Here is a 13,183-nt window from a genome sequence, read left to right as displayed (position 1 = left end):
TCCCCCTTCCCCCATAATAAAAAACAAAGAACAAGATACTCGTTCACAGTAATGATTTTTTGTTGTGATCAATAATTTTTTTTTTCCCCAGAGTGCAGAGTCAAACTCTATGAATTGTAATTGGCTCTCTATGAAAGGGATCCACCCAAAGGGTGCATCGATGAGGATATATCTACGTATGCATGACATTCAAGGTGGGGCCCATTAGATCATCAAGGCCCAAAAATAATCTGCCAGGTCCATATAGACAATAAATTCTGGCAAGTCCGTCAAAAAGCAATCAGCTTAAGTCCAAAACAATAAATTCATGTAGGCCCAAAGGGTCCCCAGCCCATTAACTAAGACGCGTAAATTTTCTTAATGGAAGTAGCAACTGGCCAACTACCCCATAAATTGACGATCAACAATAATCCCTCTCATGGCATAAACGAAAAAGTAAAGAAGAAAAGAACCATGCCCAAAGCAGCTTAGTCACCCCCCTTCAGCCAACATTTTTGTCCTCTTTAAATAACTTTTTCCTTTTTCCTCTTTTTTTTTTTTTTTTTTTTTTATCGGAACCATATTTTGTTCATCCCCTTTAATCATGATGTAATATTATTATTCTACTTAATATATATCATTGGGTCTTATGTTTTAATTTAATTATAGTCGTATAAAATTTAGCCATAAGTAATATCTAATACGTGACATCGGGTTCAGACGTGTATAACATGAATTCGCTACTCAATACTATTGAGATCGAAATCATAGGGACTAAATATTAACATATTTTAATATTTAGATGTTTTTTTTTTCTTTTAAACTTGCAGGCATTTTTATATGAATAAATATTAGAGGTAGAATAAACCTAGTTAGCAGTATGAATCTAGTATCTTTGCCCCAAAATAAGGAATAAATAAATAAAAAAGCAAAGCAGGACAAATTCTAAAACCAAGAGAATCCATTTAAGTTTTAAGTATGGGTGACACATGGATTGCATGTGAATGAGATGTATAGATCGAAGAATAGAGCATGCATTTATATTTTTGATGGTCAAGTTCAGAGAAGGAAATTATCAGTTGCATGCATGGCTCCACATATTAATGGATCAAAATGTTGGGCCCTGCTCTGCACAACTACTCCTCAAATGTGCACTTCAATCCACATCGACTTTAAATATTTAACTTAATAGTATTATGAAATCATTTTTTTAAGGGATCCAAATGACTTGTTATTTCTATATCTGATCATGTTTACGTATTTTTGTTTCAAAATACTATAATATAACCCTAAAATCTTTTAGATGGAGTAGTAATGATACATAACTACATAAGTAACATAAAATAAATAATTTCTAATGATGCGCATTTTAAATGACTTAACAATTACATACAGAAAATGAGTTTAGACATAATTATTCATATAATAATGACAATAACACATTGACTATCTCTGTCATCTGATTTAAGTTATTAATTAAATCAAAATTTACTTATTTTTTGCAAGTTTTGTTTAGAGATTACGTCTTTTTCTTTGTGTAAATTAAGATATTGGGTCTTTAATTATACTATTTCTTATCTATTGCCTGACATTATTTACTGACATCTGGCCGAATGCTGATAAAATGAATAATATTGAATATAAATTTATACTTATAAATAAATATTAATTAGGATTGACTTATTTATTTATAGGATTGAATTAACTTTGAAACTCCATTTTGGTTTCTTTCCTTGAAGGAAAAAAAACACACACATTATCATAAAACAGTAATTGCCATTTTCATGAAATAAAAAGGAAAAAAGAAACATGGATATAAATTATATAATGACCAAAAAGAAAACATGGATGATGGATCACATATATAACATTAAATGCAACTCATACAGAGAATAAAGCTTATTTTTATTTTTTAATATTAACCGGTGGATAACTTTCTGGCATGCAGGTAAGGTGCTTCCAGGGATGTGCATGGCAGCCATTAAAGCATATCACACTCTCCAGCAAACTTAAACCCTAAAGCAATTAATGAGCAATTAATGAACAACATTAATTTTTCCCCAATCCCGAAACCAAAGAGAAATTTCACTTTCTGCACTTGTAAATTTGACAGTCAAAATATATTTCAAAGCCGCAATAAAGGAATAATGTTAAATTATATATGGTGCAAACAAAAGTGGCCCTATAATGGTTCAAAGAGATATTCCTCGTCAAAGGGCCAAATGCTTGGTAAAATTAATATCACCAAAGTGCGAGAAAGCAATATTGTCCCCTATTTAAACCTTGTGGTACAGACATCATTCCCATGATTTTATAAGAAGAAAATTTAGGACAGATCGAGAAGCTTAATTTTCTCACCCAATTCAAAAAATGCACCATATTGGCTTTTGATACATTACATGATCTACTCAATTTCCATGGAATCAAATTAATTTGGACTCCCATATGTACCATGATTTTCACATTATGGAATAAAAAATCATGTGGGTTTGTGGACACTTTCCAATGGGATAGGACCCAATTAATATGTTACATGATTTGAGGCTGTGTGCATGCCATGCATCAAACCCAGATGTTCATTAAAATGTGTGGCCATGGAAGCAATTAGGTGCAATGTACCCCTAGCTAGGGACCCAATTGATATGTACATACCAATTGCAGAAAGGGAATGGAAACAAATACAAACTTGTTGTTCAGACCCTGCTTTCTAGCTTCTATGTATATAATATATTCAACTTCTTCTTCAACCTTTTGTGATAAATGGAATAACATGGTTTACAGAACTTGGGTTGCTACATATCATTTATAAGGAAAATAAAATTGAATGGTGTGTTGTAATTTGTAAAGTCTTGGGATTCACATTCTTCATAGTGTCTGGGACCCCAAAATTAAGATGAAAAACCAGATCGGTTTTCATCAAGTAATTGCATAATTTTTGTGTACAATCCATTCTCTTTGGAGTTTGGACCTATGCGGAAATGAAGAGCAATGTAAACGAGGCCTTTAAGAAGCCTTGGAAATGTCGTTTTCTGTACTTGTTTAAAGGAAATGTACACATGAAAGCAAAATTTATTAAGAGTGACTTATGATTTGGTCTTCACAACTACTGATGTTTATCCTTTCTTCGACTTAGATTCTATACTTCCAAAAATTATAGTAAGTTTTAGTTGATTTTGATATATGGTTACACAAACACTCTTTCCGTTTTTAGATATTATATTCAATAATAGTTATCAAATAATTTTCTTTCGTACAAATGTACAATAAGGGTATTTTTGTCTTTTCATGTAATTATGCTAGATTTGTCAATAATTTTTTAAAATCCCAATAATGGTGTTGGTATAATTAATTCTATAGATAATTAGGCTTAGGCCCTTTAGAAAAATAGTTTTTAAATGGAGACCGGAGTGTTTTAAAATTTATAAGAAAATTCTTTTAATTCATAATAATTTATAAGAAAATATTTTTAATTCATAATAAAGTATTTTTAATTTATAATAAAATTCTTTTAATTCATAATAAAGTCATTCTCCGATTTGAAGGGTATTTCTCTCTATTTGAATGGTATTTCCCCTCCTAGGGTGTGAATTAAAATCTAACATAAAACTGTCAAAGAAGAAAAATAAAATAACTTAATTAAAAACCCTAAATCACTACCGGTCTTAATCTAAGAAAGGCTCATAAAATAGACCGGATTCTAAGCCTTCCTTAATTCTAATACTACATAAAGTATAAATTATGTCTTGTGGTATGTATTCTGATTATAACTTGCAAAATCTTCTTTTTATTCATTTATTTATTTTAGCTGGTCTCTTTCATTTATATAGGTAATTAGGTGTTCAATTTTCTTTGGTTTAAAAACTAGCTAATTAAAACCCAACGCTTTCTTATTCTTACAAAATTTTTATAGCATCAACAAGAATGGCTAGCTCAGAGGAAGTCTATGAGTCTGATTTATAATGAAGCAAATAAAACTGATACTTGTTAGACAGCATTGCTGTGGCTTATACTAGCTAGGCTTTGTAGAAAGGTCATAGTGTACCATATACATTGAAAACTTATAAGGCCATAGTGTACGCACCATAGTGTACTTGCATAAAAGAATGGTCAATTATTGTTGTCACTTGTCACAGATGCTGATGGCACAATATGAAACTCACCATATATAGCTGGACTAACTTAATAGCCTTAATTATAGGCCACCCTTGTTATACTTGCCTTCAATTACTCCATTTCTCTTCCTTGCTTTTGTTTTTTCAAGCCATATGATTGGTCAGTCATATACCAAAATTTGACAAACCCAACACCATCATCCCACCTCATTTGGAAACAGCAAATTACTGGAGAATACAATTAGTAATGTTTTCTTACTAGACAATTTGGTACATTATGTCATTAGATTATCATTTTCAACCTTTGATATGATAAATTTTGTTTACAAATGTGACCCAAAATTGATTAGTCTACTAACATGTCATAAATTATAGGAACTGGCAGGAATTCCTAATTTGCTAGAAAACTGGAACACAGGTTATGGAGTCTTTATGGAACTCCAATGGTCTCCAACTCCAACATACCAGTAATAAAGGCAGTGTTTGTCAGTTTATTGGATTCATTTTTTTTTTCCATGTTTAGAATAAATATTTTGATGTTATTAAATTAATTTTTATGTTCTCCTAGTCCTTCCTGGGATAAAAAATAATGCAAAAACAAAAAACTGGAAATCTGCAATAGAATACGAATTTTCTGGGGAAACTGCTTTAATTACACCATTATATAATGTTGACTTTTTTACTCAAATACCACCTGAACTATAGAGGGTGTGCTCAAATACCACCCAAACTTTTTTTCTTGCCAATTTACCACCTGAACTTTCACATATTGGCCAATCTACCACTTACCGTCACTTTAGTTAAATTTTCTGTTTATTTCAAGGGTATTTTCGTCAATTTATATAAAAAAAGCATTTTAAAAATTAAAAAAAAAAATCTAAGTAAACCCCCTAAAAAAAAGAGTATTTCCATTTTTTATTTTTTAGTTTTTAAGTTTGTTTATAATTATATTTTTTTAAAAAAATTTTAAAATAATAATATTTTTTTATTGTATTCAAGGGCAAAATGGGAAGTTTAGAAAATTTTTTGATGATTTAACAGAAAAATTGGATGTTAGGTGGCAAATTAGCACATATTGATAATTTCATGTGGTAAATTGGCAAGAAAAAAAGTTTGGGTGGTATGAAAGCACACCCCCTATTGTTCAGGTGGTATTTTGGTAAAAAAGCCTATAATGTTATCCCTCTGATTGGAGAGTTACTGAAATCTATATTAGCTCTTTCTTTAGTGGGACCTAAAACCAAGAAAGCCCCATGATCTCAATTATAAAGCCTTGTAAACCCTAATTGAATTAACCCCAATATTTATGGTCTGGATTAGTTGGTGGAGACACCCCAAGTCTTCTTAAGTAGCAACAACATCAAAGTTACAAGGACACACTGATTTGACTGACTGCAAAAACATAATGGTTACTGTACAACTTTAGTACTATACACCATTTCACATAAATGTAAAAACCAGATAGTAATAAACCTGGACTGGCAGGAGGATTAAGAAACCAACTAAAACATAGTATGACCTATGAGCTTAAAGGGTGTGGCAGAGTAACAGAGTAGCTGGTGAGATTGGTTTGGGCAATTTGTGTGGGGTAGGGGAGGGTTTAATAGGTCATTTTGTAGTTTTAGGTTGGTTGAAAGATGAGTGTATTATTATTATTATTATTATTATTATTGTGATGTGTATGAGGAGAAGGAGATAGGTGAAAATGGAAGGAAAGATTTATTAAGAGAGTGAAGATTGGATGGTACAGAACAGAGGGGTAGCCCATCCTACTATGGTAATCCTAATTGTCCCCAGACGGCTGTGCAGTGCCAGCTGTGTTTTGTGACCCTTTAGCCCTCTCATGTGCTGCTCTAAGAAGGCCGTACCAATATTTGACACTCCCGCTGCTCTCTTTTTTGCACTTCTTTACGATTGTGATGGTGTGTGTATGCATAAATGTGCCAGAGAAATACAGTCACAAATAATAAATTTAAAAGAAAAGGGTATGAATATGATGTATATGAATAATTTTACTCTACAAACATATGTTTAACCCTTAAAATATTAATAAATTTACTTTTTTTACTATTAGGGTACGTATGAATTGTCCATTGTGATGTACTTGTATGACGTAAAAATACGCAAGTGTTTAGGCTCTGTTTGATTTATGGAATGACTTTTTTGAGAATATCATCTTCATACTCATTTGAGGAAGATGAGAATGTATGAAAATAATTCAGATATTGAGGTTATGATTAAAATTTGTTTAGAATTCGATTTATTCTAATATAACTAAGATAACTAAGACGTACAATTTACAAAGACGAATTTGATTTCGAGATATCTTATATAATGCCATAATGGTCATAAAGATATGATGATGATGATGGGTTAAATGGGGAATAGACAGAGCAAGCATAGTCTGTGTGGCCGTGTGGGTCACTTAACAAGGAAACCCCACGTTTTCCCTTAAAACATTTTTCTTGAAGCTTGATCCCACTCCCCTCCTCTCTTCCCCTACTAAAAACCCCTCCCTTCACTTCCTCAGCTTTCAATTCCCATTCTTCATTTCTCATTCTCTCATTTCTCACCTCTCTTTTTTCTCTCCCTCTCTTTCTCTCCCTCCTCTCTCTCTCTCACACAAACATACACAACAAAAACGCACAGTCTCCAACTCTTTATTCTCTGATCCTCTCTCAATACTCATATGCTATAGGCTATAGCGGATAGCCTGCACTCACACACTGCCTCAGAGACTTTGAGACTCCAAAACCAACTCTTGATTGGCTTTTCAGTTTCGCCACATTCTATTTATAGCAAAAAGAGAAAGGAAAGAGAGGAAGAAAACATTTTCTTGGTTTTTTCTTTGAACTCTAAAACAACACCAAGGACCAAGCCAAAGCACATATCCCCCACCCCCCCCCCCCCCATCTGAGTCCGCTCAACAATGGCTGACCCGACCAACTCGGAGACCGAGTCAAGCTTCAACTCATCCTCAACCTCTCCACCTTCGCCATCCTCATCTGGGTTTTCACAGTCTTTGCCAAACTCGGGTCCAAACCCATTACCCGAAAACTCCACCAACTCCAACTCGCCGGACCTCCAGAACCCGAAACGGGTCAAGCGAGCGAGGGAGACCAGCAACAAGCACCCGGTTTACAGAGGGGTCCGAATGCGGACCTGGGGCAAATGGGTATCCGAAATCCGCGAGCCCAGGAAGAAGAATCGGATCTGGCTTGGCACCTTCTCCACCCCTGAAATGGCCGCACGTGCCCATGACGTGGCGGCTCTCAGCATCAAAGGTAACTCGGCCATCCTCAACTTCCCCGCACTCGCTGGGTCGCTGCCTCGACCCGCTTCGAACTCGCCCCGAGATATCCAAGCCGCGGCTTCCAAAGCCGCCTCCATGGAAACACTAAACCCACCACCAACTCAACCGCCGCCGCAGCCGCCACAAACGTCGTCCACTTCATCATTGGCATTGTCGCAGTCGTCATCATCGTCGTCATCGTCATTGGTGGGCAGTACGAGTACGAGCGGGGACGCGGGAACGCCGGAGGAACTGGGCGAGATAGTGGAGCTGCCGAGTCTGGGGACGAGTTACGAGTCATCTGAGTCGGGGAACGAGTTTGTTTTTTTTGACTCGGTGGAGGGGTGGCTGTACCCTCCGCCGTGGTGGCAGGACAGTTATTTTGAGGAAGAATGTGGGTATTATATTAGGGATGATGATCAAATGTTAATGCCTCCAGCTGATGCTGAGTTCTTTTCTTGTTTAGCTGAGTTCTAATATGAACAATATGAGCCCTTTTCAATTTTTATTTTATTTTTTGTTTTATTTTCTAAGGGCTCTATTATACCTTACTTCCTGGCCTTCTAAATTTCTTAGACTCTGTTTTCAGTTTTCAGTATTGAGTATTCCAAATTCCCAAGGGTCCATAGTCCACTCCATACACAAACTCTCAGTCTCTTTCTCTCTGCTGAAATTCTACTTTTTTGAATAATGAATACAATAAATTGTTTTGGAGTTTAGATTATAAAATTTTTGCTTCCCCTTTCAGTGAAATCAAAAGGGGTCTTTAGTTTCCTAGTTGTTTCTCTGTTTCATCATTTATATCCATCATCCATATTCTTTACTATGGGTTGGTCGATAAATATAAAATATTTTTTTCATTGTGGTCATTAAACAAAAGCCATTCTTCCATACCAAAAAAAATATAAACAAAAGCCGTTCTTTTTTAAATTTTATTTTTTCCCTTTTACTCGAAACCTACTACATAGCTCTGAATTTGTTAGACATTCTTATAACTTTGTAATGTATCAAAATGGGAAATGGGGTTTCACATTTGGTAACTCTGTTTCTTTTACTTTCAACCAAATTGTAGCAAATGCTTGGTGCGCAAGCTCTTTCTTTTTAATCCTTTTGGATGTAGCGACAGTGAGGTTATAAGGGTGTATATGGCTTATTCGCTAAATGAGCTTAAAAAAATGAAAATTATCTTGGTCGATGTTCTATAAATTTGATAGCTCAAACCCAATTGAGATTGACAGAATACATCCACTTGTAGTTTTGGAAAAAGTGGTCAAGTACATATAAATTATATATATGTTTTCTTTGTTAAATGATTACATACATATACATGACCCTTTTATTGAGAGATTTTTCAAATAAATTTATTTAAGGGATGTCTCACATAGCTCACTTCATATAGTATTCCAATAATTCAAGTTGTCTATTTTTTAAGTTTTTATTCAAAGATTATTCTAGTAAAAAATAAACATTGGAAACCATTAAACTATCTAAATTTGATTAAATAAAAAGACAAACAAAACATTTTTAATAAACAATTATAATAATGACCATTTAATTAAACGGGTAAATAATTTATTATTTAACTAATTTTTTACAAAGATAATCCTTTAACAAAGACCAAAATGTAGACACTTCAGATCATCAAAATACAATGTAGAATGTGCTCCACAAAAAACCCCTTATACGTTTACGCTTAAATGAGGATCTCTCAATAAAAAGAGCATGCATACACATACACATATATATATATATATATCTTAAAGTAAACTCTAATTAGATTCTTCTACCTACATTATTGGCCGCTTGTGTACTACATGATTTTATGGCCATGTGTGCATGTTTGATGGTAAGATTGTATTATATTAGCATGTGATACATGCATGTAAGAAAAAGACTACTAGCTAGGAAAAACAACATTCAGATTTTTTTGGTAAGTAAAAAGATAACTAAATTGAATAATATAAATTCAACTACATTTAACAATATGTTGGTCATATATGATAAATGTAGCATTACATGTTTGTATATGCATATTTGAGTTATTTATTATCGGTAAAGATGTAATTCAACCATGTCCAGCAACTTTGCAGGGGTCCTTGTGTTCTGACATAGGTATTTATAATATTAATTTACTCAATCATTTTATTACATATATTCGATGCTTTATGCCTGCATTTTTTTTTTCTCTTGCTATAACCGGCTCTCAAAGATCTCATTGAATCACTGGCATTTATTGCTTAAGAAGTTAAGAGTTATATATGAGAAATGAGTTTAATTTATACTGAAATAAAATAATACGGATAGTAAAATGTACCTATATGGCTATATATAGACACAAACAATGGGGGTTCCATAGGGGTTGTTAAGATTTTCTCTGTTCTTTTTCAACTTTCTTAATTGTGGCTGAAAATGGTTGTTGGTATTAATATATATGACCCTTGTACCAGTAAAGTTCAAGTAAAGGTATAGACTGTATAGTTAAGTAATAAGTTGGATGCTCTAGTTCTGTTCACATGGAGAACAAGAAAAAACCCTGAAAAAAAAAATTACCTTTTCAATTCTGCAAGAAAATCTCATAGATATTGACATACCTTCAAAGAGGTTGTGTGAAATTCGTTGTTCATCATGATTCTCATATTCTAAATATAAGAATCCGATACAATGTGACAAACGTACATACAATAATTTTTAAATTATGCAATCAACTTTTAATATAATATGAAAAATTGTAATCAAGAAGAAAAAGTATATGAAAAAGTTGACTCCTTATTATATAGTCTCTATATATATATATATATATATATAATAAAATTGCAGTACTGCTGATCACAAAAGTTGCACATGCAACACAGAAAAATAAAATCCTTATAAATCGCCTAATAGTTACCTTGTGCCCAGCCAGATATGCACATAACAGCTCTAATTTGATTCCATTTTTTTACATATAGTACAAACCTTTATATTAACACCCCCAATAAGTAATTTATTACACACAAGCTTTTTTGTGCAAGTACTGCATCATATTAATTTAGAGGCTTGGAAGCTGTCAATCTCCTCTCTATAAATAATTTTAAACCACACGGATATATATTATTTGCTACCATATATATGCATACATAAGCCTCTATAGGCTCTATATAAGTACTTCAAATCAAGCCCACCTACTATTTATATAAGTTTGGGACTTAATTTGTGTTCACCTTTACACAAAAAATTAAAAAGGTTTTGCTCAACTTTTTGTGCACATCCTCGTGGGTTTAAAAATTGAAATTAAATTCGACCAAAAAATAAAATAAAATAAAACCCCCCAAAATGACAAAGGAGATGGGATTTGGTGAAGTTGATTACAAAAGGAAACTTTTCATTCAATTATGGATTAGACAGAAAATGCTAAACCCACTTGCCAGTTGTTTTTTTTCACTGCATATATATATAATATATATGAAGAATAATTTGATTAAAAATTGAAGTCAAACATGAAACATCTGTGACCCCATTGGGCATTGCATTAGCTGGAAGATGTGAGAGCAAAGCAAATTCAGGACCCACTTCTGTGAGACTTTGATTGCCATCTTTGTCTTCTAACTAAGATTTTTTCTTTTAATTAATGTTGATATCATTATTGTTATTGTTTTGCAAATTTTATATTTATATAAATTATATTATGTTATTTTTCGTGGCTTGAAATTGGAAGTCCTTTTGTTTAAAGCTTGCAATAAGATTGAGTCGTCAGTTCGTCACCAATATGACCAAATAAATTGGTAAGCTGTCAAATTAGCCAGGACATAGGGGGCACTGCTTTAATTTTCACTATTCAATATTAATCCTAAGGGATGGAAGATTATTGCTCTCAAGTTCCTCAACATCATTAATAGTTGTTTGTACGGTTAGAGCGATTAAAAGCGCATTATCAATAATTAAGAATTTATACATATAAAGGTATATATATTCTTAAACAAATGAATGGAGTGTATATATCATAAATTGAATATGAACGGCAATTATAACTATTCGAATGGAGCGTTAATTCTAACCATAACACGTAGGTTTAGAATTTACATTTTAAGTAAAAAGTTAATTATGATTAAGAGAGTTTCACATAAAATGATGGATGACTCCCAAAATTAAACAAAATTAACTAAGGGCATAAAATGGTAGGCAATTCTCTATGTGACCACCAGATTTATTAGTGATTGTAACAGTGGGTGCCATTGATCAGTTTGCTTCAAGAAAATCAGGCATCCATCTGCAACATTAACAGAGTTATATATTGATTGGGGTTGGGGAGAGTGAGTTGTAGTAATCTGTCACACGTGCACTTTAATTCGAAAGTTGACCTCTCATTATCTAAGCAATTTATTTGGTATCCCTAACTTTAGCATTTGCTATGCTTTCACATATACCTGTAGTTTTCATGTTACCCATTATTTAAATTTTGATTTTAATCTCCCAAAGAATGTTGCAGACTTCCATATATGGCAGTGCAAAACTTTATATCATTAGTAATAACAGTTTGGGGTTTTACCAATTAGTCAATGATTTTTCTATAAGGTTTTGCATCTACTCATCTTTATTTTTTTAGGTTTCTATAATTTTTTGTGTGCTAATTTTGTATTTATCAATATTAAATAAATTTTTACAGCTGTTAAGTAGTATAGTTGGAAAGGCCGTAAATTTACTCACAATGTACCCAAATTCGATTACACTTTCTTAAAAAAAAAAAAAAAAAAAACTTTAAATAAAAAATATATAATTTTTAAAACAAATCGTTTTGGGCACGGATCAGCACCCATATATAGGTATAGGTAAGCAGATATCCTATTCCATTTTGGTACGTATAACTAACTAGTAAGTTGTAATTAATGACTAATTAATTAGTATAGGTTCATGATAGAAATTAGGGAATATAATTTATACAGATTAATCTAGCTAGCTAGCTTTCTTAGCTACATAATTTTTCGTGTAGTTAATCACTAAATTCGATGCAATGAAGTCAATAGAATACTGTTTCTTCAAACACAATAAAGTTATAAACTTGCTTTCCATTCGGATGTTAAAAGTCATTCGAAGTCAAATCAATGAACTCATCATTCTTGATTGGTAATTTATTATATATGATCATCGTACATAGATCTGGCGGAAGCACACAACCATATTATTGTTAGTTGTTTATATATCGTGATTCACATTATTAATTCAACCAGGGTTTGCAAAGATGATATATACTTAATTAATGGGATTAATTCCGTGGCACATGCTTCTATGAAACCTTTGTATGCGCTCGAAATTGACCAAGAGCTAGCACTAGAGCAGTTGCTTGCTTTAGAAACATGATGAATAAAATTAAAAAATATATATATTATTATAATTACATTCATGGTGTGAAAAGTCCCTGATACAGCATGCACATGCATGTGTTTCGCAATTTTATTATTGTTTAACGTACAGTGATTACAATAAACTTAATTATATTGTTATAGAAAAATCATATGGTCGATCAGTTTTTCTCTAATTTAACAACATAATCAAACTCAAATAAAAAAATTAACAATATTATTCAATTGCCGTATTTACTAGGGAAGGTCAGTCCCAAGTACAGTCTCCCCAGCTATATAGTACGTCTTCTAGAAAAGTATTTATATATCTTGCTTCATAAAATGCATGATGTCTAACTGAAATAATTTATTTAATTAATAGTCAAAACGGGAAAGATATAATATATTGTGGCCCATATGCATGTAAATACATAGAAATTTAGCTTGTCAAATTATCGATCTCAACTATTAATAATTGATTAAAT

General features: G+C 32.6%; 1 protein-coding gene across 1 annotated transcript; it reads left to right on the top strand.

Annotated features, from left to right (window-relative positions):
• Positions 1 to 6,642: 6,642 nt before the first annotated feature.
• On the top strand, positions 6,643 to 8,102 carry LOC147285403 (ethylene-responsive transcription factor TINY-like). The gene has a single exon (XM_086243027.1). It carries the CDS (start codon positions 7,021 to 7,023, stop codon positions 7,858 to 7,860), a length of 840 nt encoding a protein of 279 aa, XP_086099153.1. The 5' UTR covers positions 6,643 to 7,020; the 3' UTR covers positions 7,861 to 8,102.
• Positions 8,103 to 13,183: the final 5,081 nt, after the last annotated feature.

This window comes from Dryas octopetala, chromosome 5, assembly GCF_963921425.1.
Source record: "Dryas octopetala chromosome 5, drDryOcto1.1, whole genome shotgun sequence".
In the NCBI taxonomy this organism is placed as follows: Eukaryota; Viridiplantae; Streptophyta; class Magnoliopsida; order Rosales; family Rosaceae; genus Dryas; species Dryas octopetala.
The sequence above is the reverse complement of the archived record's forward strand: the minus strand, read 5'-3'. Positions and strand labels throughout refer to the sequence as shown.

Excerpts from the sequence above, each read along its gene's own strand:
- LOC147285403 (XM_086243027.1), top strand. The coding sequence starts at position 7,021 with ATGGCTGACCCGACCAACTCGGAGACCGAGTCAAGCTTCAACTCATCC.